General features: G+C 38.2%; 1 protein-coding gene across 9 annotated transcripts in view; it reads left to right on the forward strand.

Annotated features, from left to right (window-relative positions):
• KIDINS220 (kinase D interacting substrate 220) overlaps positions 1-14,713 on the forward strand; it is a 120,944-nt gene that overhangs the window by 48,064 nt on the left and 58,167 nt on the right. For all 9 annotated transcript variants that reach the window (XM_057497471.1, XM_057497473.1, XM_036881862.2 and 6 more), the window contains exons 12-15: positions 786-963; positions 11,615-11,779; positions 12,791-12,970; positions 13,747-13,912. In XM_057497471.1, the coding sequence (XP_057353454.1) occupies positions 786-963; positions 11,615-11,779; positions 12,791-12,970; positions 13,747-13,912 (689 nt within the window). The remainder of the gene's footprint in view (positions 1-785; positions 964-11,614; positions 11,780-12,790; positions 12,971-13,746; positions 13,913-14,713) is intronic.

Here is a 14,713-nt window from a genome sequence, read left to right on the forward strand (position 1 = left end):
TGATCCAAGTCAATGAGAACTGATTTAATTGGTTAACTTCTGGGTCATTGTCTTCAAGACTGGTGTGTGTGATGTAAAAGTGGGAGAACATGTCGCAGTCTGAAGAGACCTTTTTTTTTTTAACATTTTAGTTGTCATTAGTATTGAATATGAATAATGTGATTGGAGGTTCTCATAAGGTAAGAAGGTAAGTTGATGTTAAGGAGAAGTTAAGGAGAAGGGACAGGTGAGGAAAGTGGAAAGAGTTTGCAGTGGCTAGAGAAGGATCACTACAGCATGCAGGACTCTGAGGGAGAGAAGTTGAAGGGCTCCATGCCATGGTGACCAGCTGACACAGCTGTGGGAGTAGATGAGATCACTCATGGTAGATGGGATAGCAGCATGGATTGTGAAGTTTTTTAGAGAAATGGAGTTGAAAGTTATGAAACAAAATATAAAAAGTGTTTGACATCTGTGGACAGTAAATATCTGGATGATGGATGATTGCTAACCTATGATATAAGTGGCTCCATGGCCTGGGAGGAGCTGCAAGGAGAAAGCCTGTTGCTTTTTCTGTGAGTTGAGGGGAGGGAAGAAGAATGACCTTCTTTCTAGAGGGTTGTGGGTGAAATAATATCAGAAAAAGTAGGTAAGGAACTATAGATAGAAACTGTAGGGAGACAGAGATAAAAATTCATATTATTTATGAAGTTTTTGTATAATTTTACAGAAACATGAAAATTGTTACTGTATATGACTGTCTGTGAAAAACATGAATGTTCAGGTTTCCTGTTGCTGTTTTACAGAAAGGAGACACTCCGTTGCATATTGCTATTCGTGGGAGGAGTCGGAAACTGGCAGAACTTCTTTTAAGAAATCCCAAAGATGGACGGTTACTTTATAGGCCCAACAAAGCAGGAGAGACTCCTTACAACATTGACTGTAGTCATCAGAAAAGTATTTTAACTCAGATATTTGGAGCCAGTAAGTATTGTTTTTTGTCCCTGACTGAACTTTTAAAAAATGAATGTGGTATGAAGAAATTAAGAGATCAAGAGAAATTTTCCATTTACCACTTAACAGGAAATTACAAAATTTGAGGAAGTTATTATCTTTCTATGGAGAAAAATACTCCTTCCTCTCAAAAGCTCTTGTGTGTTGTACTGTAGCATTCTAAATTAAGTATATTCAGAGTCATCAAGCAGGTTTAAGACCTCTAAAAAGGTAACTACTTTTCTAAACGTCTTTTTCCCCATGTATACTTTGCCTTTCTCCTCTGTGGCTCTAGCACAGCACTTAGAGATCTTTCCTTTGCTGCTGCTGGACCCACTACAGGTTGTGCCTCTCCGTCCCGGTGAAGGCTCTTCGCTTACTAAAACCATCTCTCTCCAAGGCACCTGTCAGGTGTCCCCTTTTCAGTGAGGCTCTAACTGGTCTGCCTAACCAGTAAAATTTTTGCCTTGTTGGAATACTTACGCACCTATGTTTATATTTTTATTTTTTATATTTATTCTATGTGGCTTCTTTTTCTATTTCTTTTAGAATTTTCTCCCAGATTCCATATTCTTCAGGGCAGGGGCTGTTTCTTCTTACCTTTGTGTCCTCCATAACATCTAGCATAATGCCTAGAGTATTGTACTAAAATAGGTTTTGATTGAAAATGTACTCATTTTCACATGAGAATGTAATCATTCATATGCAATGTTTTGAAATATGGGAAAATTTTCTATTAGAATTAAAATAGAGATAATTAAGTCCCAGAAACCAAAAGGAGATCGTAGAATACCACCATCTTCCGGCTTAGCTTCTTACTTATGTCTTGTTTTTAAGTATGAATCTATTATACTATGAGGTCTTATATGTCATTTTTTTTCTAATTACAGTAACAATCCACAGAAATTAAATTTCAAGAATGAAGACACAAATATAGTAAAAAGTGCAAATTTCTCATTGTCCCTTATCTTTTATCCTGTAATTGTTTTAATGACTCTCCAGGATTTTCTCTACATTTCTAAAAATATTTTATAATATGTATATAGCTTTTAAAAAAATAAAAATTGGGTCATACCATATTATAACAGTTTTTAGTAATGAACTATATCATGTTTTAACTGTTGCATAGTCTTTCATTATAGGTTTTAGTACCACATTCAGCTCTCTGCTGATGATTGTTTGGTTTGTTTTGCTGTTAAAAGAGGGATGCTGCAGTGAACATCTTTTTGTATATTTCCATTTACTTTTGTTTTTAGGCTTATTTTCTTGGAATAAACTGCCAGAAGTAGAATGGGCAAGTCACAGTTTTCATTGATTTTGCATAATGGTTATAACAGTTTGTTTTCCGTCAGAGCAAATATGAAGTGCCGTCCCCCACAACCTTGCTAACACTGCTATTTCCAGCCCCCTAACCATTGTTATCAGATCAATAAGAGAAACATATCTCATTTTAATTTGCATTGAAAAATTATTAGTGAGATTGAGATATTTTAGTATGTTCATAAGCTATTTATTTTTTTGCCATTTTCCTCTATGCATCATTTACCTACTTTTTTCTTGAGTTTTTAACATTTTTTAAAAAATTGATTTTGAACATCTTTATATGTTACAGATACTGGTCCTGGATGTATCCTATATGTTGCGTGCCTCTCCCTAGCTTATTATTTACTTATAGTGATTTTTTAAAATTCTGCATCCAAAAGTTGTACATTTTTGTAGTTTGTCCATCTTCCTACAGTTCTGGCTTTAGTATTATATTGAGAAAGGCCATTCCTATGCAAGGATTAAAGTTTTTCTCATATATCTTCTTTTCGTGTTTTTATGGCTTTACTCTTTACATTTAATTTTTTAATATTTCAGAAACTTATTTTTGTTAAGGTATGAGATATATAGAGTTTAGTTTTATTAAGAAAAAATGGATGGCTTACCTCTCCTAACATCACTTACTAATTCATCCTTTCCCAACTGATTTGAGATGCCACTTAGGCTTATATCTTGTGCTGGATCGACAGTGTTCTAATTTTTATAGCTTTACAGTATATTTTGATTCTTCTCCAAAGACAATGACTCTTCGGTGCTCTTCAACACTTTTTCTCAGCTGTTCTTACATGTTCTTGCTTTTCAACTTTTCAAAAAATTCTCATCAGTTTTTATTGAAATTGCCTTAAAATGAGATTAATTTGGGGAGAATTGCTAACATTTGAACCTTTCTTCTGGAACCATAGAATTTCTCTTTTTCTCTGAATACCCATTATATTCTTCACTCATATTTTATAACTATCTTTATATATGTATTACATATTAAATTTTTTTTTTTTGTAGGTAATTATTTTTTATTGAAGGGTAGTTGACACACAGTATTACATTACATTAGTTTCAGGTGTACAACACAGTGATTCAACATTTATATACATGATAATTCTAGGTACCAGCTATCACCATACCAAGTTGTTACAATATTTTGACTATATTCCTTATGCTATACATTACATCCCGGTTACTTATTTATTTTACAATTGGAAGTGTGTACTTTTTGTTGTTGTTGTTGTTGTTGTTGTTGTTGTGAGGGCATCTCTCATTTATTGATCAAATGGTTGTTAACAACAATAAAATTCTGTATAGGGGAGTCAATGCTCAATGCACAATCATTAATCCACCCCAAGCCTAATTTTCGTCAGTCTCCAATCTTCTGAAGCATAACAAACAAGTTCTTACATGGAGAACAAATTCTTACATAGTGAATAAGTTACATGATGAACAGTACAAGGGCAGTCATCACAGAAACTTTCGGTTTTGCTCATGCATTATGAACTATAAACAGTCAGTTCAAATATGAATACTCATTTGATTTTTATACTTGATTTATATGTGGATACCACATTTCTCTCTATATTATTATTATTTTTAATAAAATGCTGAAGTGGTAGGTAGATACAAGATAAAGGTAGAAAACATAGTTTAGTGTTGTAAGAGAGCAAATGTAGATGATCAGGTGTGTGCCTGTAGACTATGTGTTAATCCAAGCTAGACAAGGGCAATAAAACATCCACGTGTGCAGAAGATTTCTCTCAGAACAAGGGGGGTGAGGTTCTAAGCCTCACCTCTGTTGATCCCCAATTTCTCACCTGATGACCCCCCTGCGACTGTGCCTGTCTTAGGTTGTTCCTCCCTTGAGGAATCTTACCCGTCTCTGGCTAACCAGTCATCTTCCGGGGCCATACAGGGAAATGTAAAGTTGGTAAGTGAGAGAGAAGCCTTATTGTTTGAAAAGGTTGGCTTTTTACTTCTTTTCATATTTATGCCCTGTAGCTTCTATGCCCAGCATTTGTCTTGAGGTATCTTTACCACTTGGAAGAATTATGATACTCGGTAAATTTGATATGAGGCATGAATTCTATTTAAGGGTTGTAATTAGGAAGGAAGAAGAAAAGCTATAGAAGTAGCAGGTGGAAGAAAACATGGGAAGATTGATTATTTCTTTGACATATCTTCTTGTAGAGTAACTTCAGCATGTATAGGTTTTAAACTACTAATTAAATTGTGCACACACATTAACATAATCGGAGTATAGTTACATAACCAAAGCATATCTGTAATTACCAGCCATCTCCAGTGAAACCAAGAAAACCAGTTAAGCACCTTAGGCATTTGTGAGAACTTATCTATGATATGGTGGATATTGTCCAACTGAGCTTGAACAGTCTGAGAGAAATCAGACAAATTAAAACAACCCATTCCTGGGGACTGTTCACATCCCATATGTTCTTTTAACAGTAAATAGTCTGTAGCTGTAAGTTTTTGGAGCACTACAATTTGCACTTCTCCTAATTCTTGATTGAGTTCCAACAGTATAGATCCAGTCAAATTTGTTGTTTTACTGTATGCACAGGCCAGCTTAGATATCTCCTTCTTCATTCCCATGCAAGTCCAGGAACTGGTGGGATGAGTGCATCTACAGCTGTAGCAGTGCGTGGATCTTTGTTGGGGTTTTTTGATGATCATCTTCTGGCATGAGTCTTCCAGAGGGTGCTGATGTTGGAAGTTCTTTTTCATATCGTATCTTAGTTGATTATCGGGGTAGCCCAATTAGGCTTTGATCTTCTGTATAAACACAAACAGACCCTTTACCTACACTTTTATATGCCCTTTATACCCTTGTGTAGGACTCATTGGAGGTCTCCACACAGGAACTGCCTTTTTTTTTTTTTTTTCCCTTTTGGTATCATTAATCTACAGTTACATGACGAATATTATGTTTACTAGGCTCTCCCCTATACCAGGTCCCCCCATAAACCCCTTTACAGTCACTGTCCATCAGCATAGCAAATGTTGTAGAATCACTACTTGCCTTCTCTGTGTTGTACAGCCCTCCCCTTTCTCCCACCCCACCATGCATACTAATTTTAATACCCACCTTCTTCTCCCCCCCCCTTATCCCTCCCTACCCACCCGTCCTCCCCAGTCCCTTTCCCTTTGGTACCTGTTAGTCCATTCTTGAGTTCTGTGATTCTGCTGCTGTTTTGTTCCTTCAGTTTTTCCTTTGTAGTTATATTCCACGGATGAGTGAAATCATTTGGTATTTCTCTTTCTCCGCTTGGCTTGTTTCACTGAGCATAATACCCTCCAGCTCCATCCATGTTGCTGCAAATGGTTGGATTTACCCTTTTCTTATGGCTGAGTAGTATTCCATTGTGTATATGTACCACATCTTCTTCATCCATTCATCTATCGATGGACATTTAGGTTGCTTCCAATTCTTGGCTATTCTAAATAGTGCTGCGATAAACATAGGGGTGCATTGGTCTTTCTCATACTTGATTGCTGCATTCTTAGGGTAAATTCCTAGGAGTGCAATTCCTGGGTCAAATGGTAAGTCTGTTTTGAGCATTTTGATGTACCTCCATACTGCTTTCCACAATGTTTGAACTAATTTACATTCCCACCAGCAGTGTAGGAGGGTTCCCCTTTCTTCACAGCCTCGTCAACATTTGTTTTTGTTTGTCTTTTGGATGGCAGCCATCCTTACTGGTGTGAGGTGATACCTCATTGTAGTTTTAATTTGCATTTCTCTGATTATTAGCGATGTGGAGCATCTTTTCATGTGTCTGTTGGCCATCTGTATTTCTGTTTTGGAGAACTGTCTGTTCAGTTCCTCTGCCCATTTTTTAATTGGGTTATTTGTTTTTTGTTTGTTGAGGCGTGTGAGCTCTTTATATATTCTGGACGTCAAGCCTTTATTGGATGTGTCATTTTCAAAGATATTCTCCCATACTGTAGGGATCCTTCTTGTTCTATTGATGGTGTCTTTTGCTGTACAGAAGCTTTTCAGCTTAATATAGTCCCACTTGTTCATTTTTGCTGTTGTTTTCCTTGCCCGGGGAGATATGTTCAAGAAGAGGTCACTCATGTTTATGTCTAAGAGGTTTTTGCCTATGTTTTCTTCCAAGAGTTTAATGGTTTCATGACTTACATTCAGGTCTTTGATCCATTTTGAATTTACTTTTGTATATGGGGTTAGACAATGGTCCAGTTTCATTCTCCTACATGTAGCTGTCCAGTTTTGCCAGCACCATCTGTTGAAGAGACTGTCATTTCACCATTGTATGTCCATGGCTCCTTTATCAAATATTAATTGACCATATATGTCTGGGTTAATGTCTGGATTGTCTAGTCTGTTCCATTGGTCTGTGGCTCTGCTCTTGTGCCAGTACCAAATTGTCTTGATTACTATGGCTTTATAGTAGAGCTTGAAGTTGGGGAGTGAGATCCCCCCTACTTTATTCTTCTTTCTCAGGATTGCTTTGGCTATTCGGGGTCTTTGGTGTTTCCATATGAATTTTTGAATTATTTGTTCCAGTTCATTGAAGAATGTTGCTGGTAGTTTCATAGGGATTGCATCAAATCTCTATATTGCTTTGGGCAGGATGGCCATTTTGACGATATTAATTCTTCCTAGCCACGAGCATGGGATGAGTTTCCATCTGTTAGTGTCCCCTTTAATTTCTCTTAAGAGTGACTTGTAGTTTTCAGAGTATAAGTCTTTCACTTCTTTGGTTAGGTTTATTCCTAGGTATTTTTTTTTTTTTTGATGCAATTGTGAATGGAGTTGTTTTCCTGATTTCTCTTTCTGTTGGTTCATTGTTAGTGTATAGGAAAGCCACAGATTTCTGTGTGTTGATTTTGTATCCTGCAACTTTGCTGTATTCCGATATCAGTTCTAGTAGTTTTGGGGTGGAGTCTTTAGGGTTTTTTATGTACAGTATCATGTCATCTGCAAATAGTGACAGTTTAACTTCTTCTTTACCAATCTGGATTCCTTGTATTTCTTTATTTTGTCTGATTGCCGTGGCTAGGACCTCCAGTACTATGTTAAATAACAGTGGAGAGAGTGGGCATCCCTGTCTAGTTCCCATCTCAGAGGAAATGCTTTCAGCTTCTCGGTGTTCAGCATGATGTTGGTTGTGGGTTTTTCATATATGGCCTTTATTATGTTGAGGTACTTGCCCTCTATTCCCATTTTGCTGAGAGTTTTTATCATGAATGGATGTTGAACTTTGTCAAATGCTTTTTCAGCATCTATGGAGATGATCATGTGGTTTTTGTCTTTCTTGTTGTTGATGTGGTGGATGATGTTGATGGACTTTCGAATGTTGTACCATTCTTGCATCCCTGGGATGAATCCCACTTGGTCATGGTGTATGATCCTTTTGATGTATTTTTGTATTCGGTTTGCTAATATTTTGTTGAGTATTTTTGCATCTACGTTCATCAGGGATATTGGTCTGTAGTTTTCTTTTTTGGTGGGGTCTTTGCCTGGTTTTGGTATTAGGGTGATGTTAGCTTCATAGAATGAGTTTGGGAGTATCCCCTCCTCCTCTATTTTTTGGAAAACTTTAAGGAGAATGGGTATTATGTCTTCCCTGTATGTCTGATAAAATTCCGAGGTAAATCCATCTGGCCCGGGGGTTTTGTTCTTTGGTAGTTTTTTGATTACCTCTTCAATTTCGTTGCTGGTAATTGGTCTGTTTAGATTTTCTGTTTCTTCCTGGGTCAATCTTGGAAGGTTATATTTTTCTAGGAAGTTGTCCATTTCTCCTAGGTTTCCCAGCTTGTTAGCATATAGGTTTTCATAGTATTCTCCAATAATTCTTTGCATTTCCGTGGGGTCCGTCGTGATTTTTCCTTTCTCGTTTCTGATACTGTTGATTTGTGTTGACTCTCTTTTCTTCTTAATAAGTCTGGCTAGAGGCTTATCTATTTTGTTTATTTTCTCGAAGAACCAGCTCTTGGTTTCATTGATTTTTGCTATTGTTTTATTCTTCTCAATTTTATTTATTTCTTCTCTGATCTTTATTATGTCCCTCCTTCTGCTGACCTTAGGCCTCATCTGTTCTTCTTTTTCCAATTTCGATAATTGTGACATTAGACCATTCATTTGGGATTGCTCTTCCTTTTTTAAATATGCTTGGATTGCTATATACTTTCCTCTTAAGACTGCTTTTGCTGTGTCCCACAGAAGTTGGGGCTTAGTGTTATTGTTGTCATTTGTTTCCATATATTGCCAGATCTCCATTTTGATTTGGTCATTGATCCATTGATTATTTAGGAGCGTGTTGTTAAGCCTCCATGTGTTTGTGAGCCTTTTTGCTTTCTTTGTACAATTTATTTCTAGTTTTATGCCTTTGTGGGCTGAAAAGTTGGTTGGTAGAATTTCAATCTTTTGGAATTTACTGAGGCTCTTTTTGTGGCCTAGTATGTGGTCTATTCTGGAGAATGTTCCATGTGTACTTGAGAAGAATGTATATCCTGTTGCTTTTGGATGTAGAGTTCTATAGATGTCTATTAGGTCCATCTGCTCTACTGTGTTGTTCAGTGCTTCCGTGTCCTTACTTATTTTCTGCCCGGTGGATCTATCCTTTGGGGTGAGTGGTGTGTTGAGGTCTCCTAGAATGAATACATTGCAGTCTATTTCCCCCTTTAGTTCTGTTAGTATTTGTTTCACATATGATGGTGCTCCTGTGTTGGGTGCATATATATTTAGAATGGTTATGTCCTCTTGTTGGACTGAGCCCTTTATCATTATGTAGTGTCCTTCTTTATCTCTTGTTACTTTCTTTGTTTTGAAGTCTATTTTGTCTGATATTAGTACTGCAACCCCTGCTTTCTTCTCGCTGTTGTTTGCCTGAAATATGTTTTTCCATCCCTTGACTTTTAGTCTGTACATGTCTTTGGGTTTGAGGTGAGTTTCTTGTAAGGAGCATATAGATGGGTCTTGCTTTTTTATCCATTCTATTACTCTGTGTCTTTTGATTGGTGCATTCAGCCCATTAACATTTAGGGTGACTATTGAAAGATATGTACTTATTGCCATTGCAGGCTTTAAATTCGTGGTTACCAAAGGTTCAAGGTTAGCCTCTTTAGTATCTTACTGCCTAACTTAGCTCGCTTATTGAGCTGTTATATACACTGTCTGGAGATTCTTTTCTTCTCTCCCTTCTTGTTCCTCCTCCTCGATTCTTCATATGTTGGGTGTTTTGTGCTGTGCTCCTTCTAGGAGTGCTCCCATCTAGAGCAGTCCCTGTAAGATGTTCTGTAGAGGTGGTTTGTGGAAAGCAAATTCCCTCAGCTTTTGTTTGTCTGGGAATTGTTTAATCCCACCATCATATTTGAATGATAGTCGTGCTGGATACAGTATCCTTGGTTCAAGGCCCTTCTGTTTCATTGCATTTAATATATCATGCCATTCTCTTGTGGCCTGTAGGGTTTCTGTCGAGAATTCTGATGTTAGCCTGATGGGTTTTCCTTTATAGGTGACCTTTTTCTCTCTAGCTGCCTTTAAAACTCTTTCCTTGTCCTTGATCTTTGCCATTTTAAATATTATGTGTCTTGGTGTTGTCCTTCTTGGATCCTTTCTTTTGGGGGTTCCGTGTATTTCTGTGGTCTGTTCGATTATTTCCTCCCCCAGTTTGGGGAAGTTATCAGCAATTATTTCTTCCAAGATACTTTCCATCCCTTTTCCTCTGTCTTCTTCTTCTGGTACCCCTATAATACAGATATTGTTCCTTTTGGATTGGTCACACAGTTCTCTTAATATTGTTTCATTCCTGGAGATCCTTTTGTCTCTCTCTATGTCAGCTTCTATGCGTTCCTGTTCTCTGGTTTCAGTTCCATCAATGGCCTCTTGCATCCTATCCATTCTGCTTATAAACCCTTCCAGAGTTTGTTTCATTTCTGCGATCTCCTTTCTGGCATCTGTGATCTCCCTCCGGACTTCATCCCGTATCTCTTGTGTATTTCTCTGCATCTCTGTCAGCATGTTTATGATTCTTATTTTGAATTCTTTGTCAGGAAGTCTGGTTAGGTCTGTCTCCTTCTCTGGTGTTGTCTCTGTGATCTTTGTCTGCCTGTAGCTTTGCCTTTTCATGGTGATAGGAATAGTCTGCAGAACTGGGACGAGTGACGGCTGGAAGGACTTCCCTTCTTGTTGGTTTGTGGCCCTCCTCTCCTGGGAGAACAGCGGCCTCTAGTGGCTTGTGCTGCGCAGCTGCGTGCAGACAGGGTTTCTGCTTCCTGCCCGGCTGCTATGGAGTTAATCTCCGCTGTTGCTGTGGGCGTGGCCTGGCTCGGGCAGCTGCTCCAAAGTGGTGGAGTCGCGTTGGAGCAGGAGCTGCTGGGAGGCTATTTATCTCCGTAAGGGGCCTCCCTGCTCCCTGCAGCCCACGGGTTAGGGTGCCCAGAGATCCCGGATTCCCTACCTCTGGATTAAGTGTCCCGCCCTGCCCCTTTAAGACTTCCCAAAAGCACTCACCAAAACAAAACAGAAAAAAAAAAAAAAAAAGAAATGGCCGCTCGCTTTTCTTATGTCCTCTGGCGCCAGGCCTCCGGTGCCCGCTCACTGTTCTTGCTGCCCTGTTTCCCTAGCATCCAGGGCCCCTTGCGCACGTACTGTGTCTGCGCTCTGGCCCGGATGGCTGGGGCTGGGTGCTCGGCAGTCCTGGGCTCCGTCTCCCTCCCGCTCTGCCTGCTCTTCTCCCGCCGGGAGCTGGGGGGAGGGGCGCTCGGCTCCCGCGGGGCCGGGGCTTGTATCTCACCCTCTTCGCGAGGCGCTGGGTTCTCTCGGGTGCGGATGTGGTCTGGATATTGTCCTGTGTCCTCTGGTCTTTATTCTAGGAAGGGTTGTCTTTGTTATATTTTCATAGATATATGTGGTTTTGGGAGGAGATTTCCGCTGCTCTACTCACGCCGCCATCTTAGCTCCTCTCTCTACATATTAAATTTATTCCTGTGTACTAGTGTGTATTTTAATATTTTATTGATTCTAAAGTGTACCCTGTTCCACATTTTAGCGTCTTTGAAATTGGAATGTATTTATAATTGATGGATAAGAAAGTATTATGTCACAATTTAGCAGCATTTTTTCGTAGTTGTGCATAATGATGATGCATCTTACAATCAGTAGGTATCAAGTTCTTTGAAATACAATTGTAATTTAAGAATCTCTGAACCTCTTTTGACACAGTTCTAACCATTTATAATAACTTTTTTCTCTAATTGAATAGCAGTTGGTAAATGAGAATTGATGTTCCTTTCTAATAGTAGTATCTCTCTTTAATGAAATAATATGGTGTGCTTATAATTACAGGACACTTGTCTCCAACTGAAACAGATGGTGACATGCTTGGTTATGATTTGTATAGCAGTGCCCTGGCAGATATTCTCAGCGAACCTACCATGCAGCCACCCATTTGTGTGGGGCTATATGCACAGTGGGGAAGTGGGAAATCTTTCTTACTCAAGAAACTAGAAGGTAAAGGGCATGTTTGTACAAAACCTGTATATATAACAAGTTTTTCTCTTGTTTTTTTTTCTGAAGTGGAGAAAAAGAGTTTTATATAATATGGGTGTGTGTGACACAATTTACCAAATTGAAATTAATTACTCCCTACTAGTTGATCACATGGTTATGTGAGTCTCTTGAAAACAAAGATCTAGTTGTGTTATAACACACTAAAATCCCTTGGCAGCAGATTTGGCATGTGCTCTGAATAAATATATCCAGAGCCCTTCATAGACTTGTTGGTTTGCGTGGCCAGTTGCCAGCACTACCTCTTGTGCGCCCCCCTTCTGCAGTCACAGGGGGCTGTTTGCTCTTGCATTAACAGACTGAACACTCTTCCTGAGTTGCACCCTCTCTTCGGAGCTTCCTAGACAGCTTTCCCACCCACCTCTTGCTTGGCAACGTCTTATTCATCCTTCCTTCAAGGACAGGTTTCAAGATTGCCTATAAAATTTTTACTAAGTTTTGAGGAAGAATTACTGTTTAAGTCTCAGTGGGCTCAGCACATACATGTAAGAGCCCTGAGCCTGTGATAGGAGGGAGAAGGGGTGAGGGAGGAGAGTCAGAGAGGAATGAAAGAGATGCGGAGTTTTGAAGGCACATAGCAAACCATGGTATTTAGTCTTCTTTTTGGAAACAGTACCTGTTGCTTGTATAATACAAACCACAAAAAAAAATTTCAACAAAATCTTGGCAGATGGGAAAAGGAAAAGGATTTTGAAATGAAAATGATTTTGGGCATTGTCAGTATGAGGCAGGGGAGTAGCTAAGACAAATGTGGGTGTGCTCCTGGGGAATGAGGTTTTTATGTTTATCCATAGACAGCATTGGTTAATATGGTTACATAGTAATATTCTCTCTAGGGACTTTGTAAGTACCTAATAAATGTTTATATTGAAAATGTGAAAATTTCAAATTGAGTTAGAAGATGTATTTCTGAAGCAAAACAGTAATACAGTTTCACATTAATTTCTCTTTCAGATGAAATGAAGACTTTTGCAGGACAACAAATTGAACCTCTTTTTCAGTTTTCCTGGCTGATAGTATTTCTGACACTGCTACTTTGTGGAGGACTTGGTTTATTGTTTGCTTTTATGGTCGACCCAAATCTTGGAATTGCAGTGTCATTTAGCCTCTTAGCTGTCTTATATATATTTTTCAGTAAGTCTTTGCTTTCAGTCCTTTTCAAAACGGAGAAAATAACAAGACTCTTTGTTTACTTAAAATATTATCTGTATCTCTTAAAACTTGTGACGTTCATTATTAGGTGAGAAAATTGTTTTTTTTTTTGATACTTTGTAAGTTAGTTTAGAGGAACATTGTCCACAGCCTGGATGGAGTAGTTTGCTTTAAAAGCGAGTGTACTACTTGTAAATATTGAAACAGAACTCTAATTTATAATACTCACCCTTTTATATGTTAACTAATGACTACTATTTAAATCTCTTGAAAATAACTCTTCACAGCCATCTCTGGCATGCTCTTGAGCATTTTGATCATGACTAATTTTTATTTTAACTAAAAGCAAAATAGAAATGTAAAATAAAGTTCTTGTCCTTGGTGAGGGCATGTTCAGTTTCAAAAAAGGAAATAGATTTACTGTTGGAGGAGCTAGTTACTTCAACAGTGCCAATAGTGATAGACCCAAAGTCATTTACATTTGAATCTCAACTAAGTGATATTTTTCTGTTTAAGGTAGTATCTTTCTGTGTTTTTTATGTCATATTTTAGTCAGTTTACTTTCCCCTTTTCATGTATCTTCTGTATTTTGGGGAGGTTCCCTGAGGAATTCTTTGAGGAGTAGTTAGGAAATAGCATGAGACCATGAGAAGTTACGTAAGTCTGTCTGTCATTACTTGACACTTGACTGTTTGGAGAAAATAGGCTGCTTGACTAATGACTGTTTTGGATAACATTTTTAAAACCTTGTATTTCAGTTGTCATTTACTTTGGTGGACGAAGGGAAGGAGAGAGTTGGAACTGGGCCTGGGTCCTCAGTACTAGGTTGGCGAGGCACATTGGCTATTTGGAGCTTCTTCTCAAACTGATGTTTGTGAATCCACCCGAACTGCCAGAGCAAACCACTAAAGCGTTGCCTGTGAGGTAAGTTGGGCCTTTGGACAGAAGTGACTTTCAGTAAGATGAAGCAAAAAATCGAGTTTATAATGCAACATTTCTCAATGTCTGTTCCAAAAACACTGGTCCCTTGAACTTTTTATATGAGAAATAATGCAAACAACATGTCCTAGTTAAATATGTTTGAGCAACACTTTATATCATATCTCCATCCTGTACATTAAAGGACCAGAGATACCTTTCCATAAAGAGATGTGTTTAGCTTTGATTTACCACATTTTATCTGAGCATAATCCTTCCCTCAGCTCCTGTGCCCCCCACACCTTATGACACCTGTTGTCATCCTTTGGAAACACTTGGAAGAGTGCTGGGTGTAGGTTGGAGTCTTGGCATCTCCTTACATTAGTGTGTAACCTCAACAGCTTGGTTCACTCTCTGAGCTGCTCTTTCCTCATCTGTGGAAGTATTTACTCGCCTATCTAAAATTATTATTAATGTCAAATAGGAAATATATGAGAGAACAGCTCAGAAAAGATGAAAGACATGTATGTCAAGGAATGAAGTAGAGGAGTGGTAGAGGGCTCCAGGGGAAAGTACATGAAAACAAAAGGTTATAGGCCTAAAAGCCAAAGCAATTCAACAAAAAGTAGCAACGTAATTAAATATACACTTAATTAAATATGCATAATTAAATATGATTAAGAATTTTAAAATTATTATAAGATAAAGTATGTGTAACTTAAGATGAAATAGGCCTACAAATGTAAGAAGGAAAAATAAAGATTAAAACTACATATAATTAGCTTATAGGATTAAGTATTAGGAATA

This window comes from Manis pentadactyla, chromosome 2, assembly GCF_030020395.1.
Source record: "Manis pentadactyla isolate mManPen7 chromosome 2, mManPen7.hap1, whole genome shotgun sequence".
NCBI classification, from domain to species: Eukaryota; Metazoa; Chordata; class Mammalia; order Pholidota; family Manidae; genus Manis; species Manis pentadactyla.